This window comes from Cervus canadensis, chromosome 6, assembly GCF_019320065.1.
Source record: "Cervus canadensis isolate Bull #8, Minnesota chromosome 6, ASM1932006v1, whole genome shotgun sequence".
NCBI classification, from domain to species: domain Eukaryota; kingdom Metazoa; phylum Chordata; class Mammalia; order Artiodactyla; family Cervidae; genus Cervus; species Cervus canadensis.
Genome location: NC_057391.1, coordinates 24163281 through 24171363, shown reverse-complemented (window position 1 = coordinate 24171363; position 8083 = coordinate 24163281). Strand labels below are relative to the sequence as shown.

The window sequence follows — 8083 nt, the reverse complement described above, 5'->3', positions numbered from 1 at the left end:
ACTATGTAGCTGCCTGTCCTTGGACAGGAAGGCTGGTTCACAGCTAGTGAAAGTTGGGGCAGTCTAAATTTTAATGGCTGATAAACCTTACACCCTGCAGGAGGAAAGAACTTTTCCTTTTTTTGCTACTTAAGAATGTGACAGCTGTTTATAATAGCCAGGACATGGAGGCAACCTAGATGCCCATCAGCAGATGACTGGATAAGGAAGCTGTGGTACATATACACCATGGAATATTACTCAGCCATTAAAAAGAATTCATTTGAATCAGTTCTAATGAGATGGATGAAACTGGAGCCCATTATACGGAGTGAAGTAAGCCAGAAAGATAAAGAACATTACAGCATACTAACACATATATATGGAATTTAGAAAGATGATAACGATAACCCTATATGCAAAACAGAAAAAGAGACACAGAAATACAGAACAGACTTTTGAACTCTGTGGGAGAATGTGAGGGTGGGATATTTCAAAAGAACAGCATGTATACTATTTATGGTGAAACAGATCACCAGCCCAGGTGGGATGCATGAGACAAGTGCTCGGGCCTGGTGCACTGGGAAGACCCAGAGGAATCGGGTGGAGAGGGAGGTGGGAGGGGGGATCGGGATGGGGAATACATGTAAATCCATGGCTGATTCATATCAATGTATGACAAAACCCACTGAAATGTTGTGAAGTAATTAGCCTCCAACTAATAAAAAAAATAAAAAGAATGTGACAGAAATGTATGCTGAGGTAGCCCAGTCAATCCTTATGTTTTCCTTTTTTTTTTTTTGCAAATTTGGTCTCAGAATATTTCTGGAAGGGTGACATTTCAAAGAAGCCACTGCTGGAACCAGCTTCCATTGCAGTCTCTGATGCTGGGCACATGGCTATCCTCATCTGTGGCTTTATCCAGGCACTGGTTACTATTCACATGCTACAGGGTCAGTTTCACTGGGTCATACTTCCTAAGCTGGCTGCCTTTTAGGTGGTGGCATTTGAGCATTGTGACTGGGTCATTAAGGTTGGAGACATCCAAGCAAAGGTCATCTGTTCTAATTTCTTTGTTGGCAGTGTAAGAGAAAACCTGATTACCTCCCATACCATGACAGTTAAATTCCAGCTTTTTCAATCTCTTTTCTAGCCGTGTTATCTAGACACTGATTTGTTTCCACATTTCGTAACTCTCCCAAAGAGAAATACTGATGCGAAATCTGAGAATCAGGATAAATATTCTCTAGGTACAAAGAGAATGGTCGGCATTCGAGTTTGTGCCTTAGACCAAGTCTTGATGATATAGTTCCATAATCTACCTTTGTAACACCTGGAGAAATTATATAGAAGAAATTCTTGAATTCATCCATCCACACTTCTGCAAGTTGTCTGTTATTTTTATTGATACTCTGCCTCCTGGAAATGTGCAGGGTGTAGATTTCCGAAACACATGTCCAACACGTGAGCAAGTAACAGTCACCAAAGTTCTTCCACACTGCCAAATCCTAAAGGAAATTTCTAGGTTTTCTCCTCCCCAAATATCCATCCCAGCATCATATGTTCCAATTTCCTGAAACTAATCTCTGTCTATAGAAAAAAGGCCTCCTGCCATTGTACGTGTTCTCACAGGAAGTCTGATCACCTTTCCTTCTGTCCATTTCTCTTTAGGGAAAGTGATACCAGCAAAAGTGGAGCTTCCAGTTGAATCCACCATAGGTCATGTCAGAACCTACCATGTACTCAAAAGTATCATCACTGATCACATCTATGATAGGACAGACCACTGTCCTCCTGTCATGTTTGATCCTGGCTAAGAGAGGCTCCAACCACCCCACTGTGCACTCACAGTGCACATCTAAAAAGGTGATCACTTCACCTTGAGACACAGCAGCGCCTCTTAACCTAGTTCTGATCAATCCAGAACGTTGCTCCATTTGAATGATGTGAACAGGTACTTTTAATTTTTTCACGTAACTCTCTAGAGGTCTTTTCAAAAAGTCTCTTTCACTGGCATCATCTACTAGAACAATTTCTTCTAGCATGTGTCTTGGTAAGCAATTAATGATGCTATGGACAGTTCGCAGAAGTGTGCTCCAAGCCTCATTTGTGGAAAACAATCACCACACTGGTTTTAAGAAGGTTATCTGGATACACCTTTGTTTTACACCCTTCTAACCTAACATCCTTTAGTCCATCCTAAAGGAGGTCAGTCCTGGGTGTTCATTGGAAGGACTGATGCTGAAGCTGAAACTCCACTACTTTGGCCACTTCATGCGAAGAGTGACTCATTGGAAAAGACCCTGATGCTGGGAGGGATTGGGGGCAGGAGGAGAAGGGGATGACAGAGGATGAGATGGCTGGATGGCATCACCGACTCGATGGACATGTGTTTGAGTAAACTCCGGGAGTTTGTGATGGACAGGGAGGCCTGGCATGCTGCAATTCATGGGGTCGCAAAGAGTCAGACACGACTGAGAGACTGAACTGAACCTAACATCTGGTAAAGATCTGTTGAGTGCAATCATCTCACTTGCCATTAAATTGAACTGATTGATTTTATACATCTCTTTCATCTTTTCTTGATCCTCTTTAGGAATGACGACTGGTTTCCCCATTTCTCCAGGACCTTCATGGGGCTTTTGTACTGGCTCTAGAACATCCCCAGCAGGAAGTTCTCTCTCTCTTTTTCTTCATCACATTTGTTGCATTCACTAAAGTAAATCAGCAGGAACATATCCAGGAGTACCCAAATCCGGAAGGTAGCTAGGACCATCTTGTAGTATGCAAATTTTCTCATGCCACTTTAAGTCAAAGGCAAAATTAAAAAAAAGAAAATATATATATATATACAAAGATCATGAAAATTATTCCAATCCAGTTTCATCAGAAGTCACTTTCATAACCCAAAGTGGCTTTTCAAGTGAATTTACATCCCAAATCCAAATGTCCCACATCTCTAGCTCATTCCGCCAGCGGCGGTGGCGGCGGCGGCGGTCCATAGGCCACAATACGGGCGCTGCTCTCGGGCCACCATCCGCCGCGCTGCCTTCTCGGCCACGCAAGTCATTATTTTTGACCAAAGAGTCAGGTCAAATTATCTGGACCTGTCATCAATTTCCTCTTCACCTGTCTTGTTTCAGCATCTTAAATACCACTGCCTTTTGCTCTCTGTCTGCTTTTACCTTTTTTGGGGTGGTGCAATCACCTTCCTTCATGTGAAACTAACCCAATTTGTATAGCCACTATATGCTAATCGTTTTTAAATGTAAGCCTATTTCCAGGTACATTAATTATCTTGCACAGTTAGAAAAGGTAAGAAAATGTACTATACTTCTTATTTTTAAATGGAGGGTTTAAAAAGAGGCAGGAAAAGAAACTTCTGCTGCTGTCATGAATGTTTGAGTCACCTATAGTATGCACCATAACTTTTTACACTTTGCCCAACCAACTAACATAAGATTTTTATTTCCCTGTCACGTATTTATTTTAAATAGTGACTCTATAAGATTAGTCTGTGAAATGATGATGGTTTAGGTGTACCAGAATTTCTTGAGTAACATTAAAATAAGGATTTCCAGGGTCCACTTTAAAGATTCTGATTTAAGAAATTCGGCAAAAGGGTTGCGTATCTATTCTTTTAAAAAGCTCCTAAAGTAATTATGAAACAGATTTGGGAGATAGTGCTTTAGACCATTATTAACCTTTTGGATGTCAATTGAGTAAAAATTTTGGCTCACTTTTTCTAATTTCCACTTTTCTGGGTAAAAAGGTGTGAATGCTCTACTCTTCCACAGGAGTAGAGCAGAGAGAACAGACATCTTTAGGCCAGAAAAATCAAGTGTAAGAATGAATGCACTTAACAGAGGTCAAAAATGCATGAGGTCAAGAACCAGGTAGGTCCTCACCAATAAAAGCGCAAGTGCTTCCTGGAGACCAGGTTAGGAGAAGAGTCTAATGTCTAGACATCCAGGACATTTAATTCAAATTACCATCTACTAAATCTGACTTAGCAACAAGGTCTGATTTAGTTTAGTGTACTAATGTTATTATTGAATAGGCAGCAACAGATCATTTTGAGTCTTCATCGCTAGGTACAAATGAATAAAGACCTACTTTTAAATGGGGAGTTCAGTTCAGTTCAGTCACTCAGTTGTGTTGGACTCTTTGTGACCCCAAGAACCACAGCACACCAGGCCTCCCTGTCCATCACCAACTCCCAGAGTCCACCCAAACCCATGTCCATTGAGTCGGTGATGCCATCCAAACATCTCATCCTCTGTCGTCCCCTTCTCCTCCTGCCCTCAATCTTTCCCAGTATCAGGGTCTTTTCAAATGAGTCAGCTCTTTGCATCAGGTGGCCAAAGTATTTGAGTTTAAGCTTTAGCATCAGTCCTTCCAATGAACACCCAGGACTGATCTCCTTTAGGATGGACTGGTTGGATCTCCTTGCAGTCCAAGGGACTCTCAACAGTCTTCTCCAACACCACAGTTCAAAAGCATCAATTCTTCGACCCTCAGCTTTCTTTATAGTCCAACGCTCACATCCATACAGGACCACTGGAAAAACCATGGCCTTGACTAGATGGACCTTTGTTGACAAAGTAATGTCTCTGCTTTTTAATATGCTGTCTAGGTTGGTCATAACTTTCCTTCCAATGGGGAGTAGAAGTGAGTAAAAATTTCTGATCTTGATCCTCTCATGGTCTGTCACTCACTTTGACTAATTTTTGTGCACTTCTGAATTTTTGTCAATGCAGCCTTCATTTCCTTGTTCCGGAGACTGTAGATCAGTGGATTTACAAGTGGAGTCAAGGAGGAGTATAACAACGTTACAATCTTCTGTATCCCAGCTGGATTTCCAGAAGTTGGGCTGATGTACATGACCATTAGAGTTCCATAAAACAGTGACACGACTACCAAGTGGGAACCACAAGTGGAGAAGGCCTTACATCTGCCGGCAGCTGAAGGGACTCGCACCACTGCTCTGAGAACCAGGGTGTAAGACCCAAGAATGAAAAAGAAGGTGCTAAAGATAATAAGAGAGCTCAATATAGAACAGGAAAGCTCAATTCCAGGGGCAGGGATGCAGGACAGGGCCAGAAGGGGCCCAGGGTCACAGACAAAATGGTCAATGGTATTGGGGCCACAAAAGGGGAGTTGAGTGATGAAATAGATAGGGACTGGATAGCAGAGGAAGGCTGTAACCCAGCAGAGGCCCACCAAGTTCATGCAGAGATGGCTGCTCATGATGGTAGGATAGTGGAGAGGTCGGCAGATGGCCAAGTAGCGATCAAAAGCCATGAGGGGCAGTAAGAAGGTCTCGGTGGTGCCCATGGAGAAGAAGAAGTAGAACTGGAGGAAGCAGGCAGTGAAAGAGATGGTTTTGGTCTCAGACAGGAAGTTCCTTAACATATTGGGAACGGTGGTGTTGATGTAACACATCTCCAGGAACGAGAAGTTGGCCAACAGAGTGTACATGGGAGTGTGGAGTCTGTGATCCACCTTCACTGCAAAGACAATGGCCCCATTCCCCATCAGTGTCAGGATGTAGGACACAGAGAAGAGCACGAAGAGGAGGACTTGAACCTCTCTAGAGCAGGGAAAACTCAGGAGTATGAATTCAGTCACCGTGTTGACTTCCGACATGTTCACGGCTTCCTAAGAGGTGGAGAGGAAAAAATGACAGTGACAAACATGACTTTATTCTTCAATCCTCAGGAATGTTTCCTCTTAAGAAGGTTCTAAAGCCCTCAAGATCCTGTTATTTTATTAAACAAATAATAACCTAAGTATACTACTGAAGACTGTCAAACTTTAAGAATGCTTGATATGATCTGACTTTGAATTTTGGACTTTCTCATTCCTCTTTCAGTATTTTCTCAGATACAGCAATGACAGGATCTTATGCAATAAGCAGCTTGCAGGTTAGTGACAATACTTACAAATGTAAGTAAGTGTGATAACCATGTATTTTTATCTATAGAATAAAATATAAAAGATTCTTAATATTGGACACAGAATTTCAATTACTCGGATCTTTGGAATTACAAACGATAGGAATTGGAAGAGAAAGTAAAAGGTAACATAAGACACTGAAATATTTATGCATTTCATTTTTATTTTGGATCAGCGTTGCAATTATAAGTGTTGACATCTTAACACAATCTGATAACCAAGACAAAAATGTCAAATGTGCTGTCCTTTCTTCAGTATTCATCATTGTTTGTAGTTCAAGAAAAGTCTGAAGTCCAGAGACCTACATAAAGACTTCCATCTGGTCTCATCTTTTACTTACTGAATTAAAATATTTCTTTAAAACTTTGGTCTAAGTTAAAACTCTATTTACAATTTTTTTTTTTTTAACGTGAGCAATGTATCTGGTATATCACTTAAGGATTTTTGAGGTTTTTGCCTGAGGTGTCAGAATTCCTAGAAAGTCTCCTATTCTGGTTTAGGGACAGTTTCAGAAAATAACAACTACATACAATGCTATTGTCAGTAGTTTGGTCATATTGATTTGTTTCCTGAATCCCCTTTGTTAGTGAGGGTCAGTCATTATTTGCGCCAAAATGACCAGAAGTGACATGACTGAGTCATGATGCTTATTCAGGAAAATATACACACAGAATACAGACCCAGACACTTTTAATAAAAGTTTTCCAGCTAAGAATGTTTATTAAAGTATTAGTTATAACATTGATTACTTTCCATATTACATAAAGTTAGAGCTTTAAGAATAATCTTGATGATTGCAATTAGTGACACAATGCATGAGAGAAACTCAGAATTTGTCATATCACACTGCAAGGCTCCTCTTCAGTCTGTGAACAGATCATGTATGGCAGAGCAATGCTGTGAAGAATTCCCTGAAGCAGGAATTGGGAGTTACCCAGAAGCCAAAGTAACCTTGAGAAAAGGGTAAAAATAGCAAGAAGTATTTGGTGCTAATGTGTAGGAGGATTCCAATGGCTTTAGAAACCAAGTGGGAGTGAACTCACCAATCTGGGTTGCTCAGTCATCGCCTTGCTCTCCCTCCTTGCAGCAGAGACCATAGGCTTTGTGGCAGAGCCAAACACAGCTAAAAACAGGGAGGGCTAAAGTTTTTCTGTCCTGCTCCTCATAACTGCTTTGCCAGTTATTTCCAGATGTCACTTTGCTAACAACTTTTCCCCCCAAAGGCTGACTGGGTACACCTCCTTGATTAATAAGGACAAAATTTACACATGGTTGAGGTTCCTTCCTCATCTTCAGCTCTCTCATTTCCCTTTTTCCCAGCCCTCTTGGTTGTAAAGATGAGTCTCTACATTAATTCATATATCTTGAGGTGTCACTATTTTTACAGTCACACAAAAGAAGGCAGAGCTAAAAAGCACACTTAGGGTTGTCTTATACTTGTACCTCTTCTGAACCCATCTCTTCGTAGAATTCATGAGTTTGACTTCTCATCTTCTGTTTTCGCTGCAGCAAAAGGCAGGCAAGATGAAGGGCATGCCATGCTTGGGAGCCAACAGCCCAGAGAGGGAGTTAACCTTGCTGGACACTGATACTGGTTTGGAGAGAAATTGGCATATTTGCTGCACAAGAATGACTTGTCTATGTTGCTCTGAAACCCATTATATTCTTCCAAAGGGCTATAGTCTTCTATGAATTCCAAAAGTGATAATTTATGAGGAAAGATTGTCAATAACATTCCAAATACTCCCTTCCCTCAGGAGTCCATTAATTGGGGCCTTTGAGACCCAGTTTCTCCAGTGGTGAGGGATCATCTCATGCTATTTTTAGAGCAGATGTTTATTTTGTCCTAAGGGCAGGTTACTCCCATGATGGTGCAAACACTACAGCAACACTAGCTTAAACACAAGGTTTGTGTTTATCTTATTGCTTTACATTTCTTTTATTCATTTTTGAGGCAGGCTGTGTGAAAGTTTGGAATTCTTATCTGTCAATATCAGAGTTATGTCATCCGAGTTCTCATTCTCTTTCCTATTGACCCACTCAATAGTTTGAAAAGGATTATTCCCTTTTTTTGGTAAAAGGTTTTCTCTCCTGGGCCACCTTTGTGCTTCTAGCATGATACTGGTAAGTAAATATTTCATGTTCA

At 41.0% G+C, this 8083-nt stretch overlaps 1 protein-coding gene and 1 pseudogene across 1 annotated transcript; both read right to left on the bottom strand.

The window, feature by feature from the left end:
- Window positions 1-793: 793 nt before the first annotated feature.
- On the bottom strand, window positions 794-2779 carry LOC122444044 (annotated as a pseudogene).
- A 1910-nt stretch (window positions 2780-4689) lies between these two features.
- Window positions 4690-5634, bottom strand: LOC122444043 (olfactory receptor 11H6-like). Its single transcript, XM_043472842.1, has one exon. It carries the CDS (start codon window positions 5626-5628, stop codon window positions 4690-4692), a length of 939 nt encoding a protein of 312 aa, XP_043328777.1. The 5' UTR covers window positions 5629-5634.
- Window positions 5635-8083: the final 2449 nt, after the last annotated feature.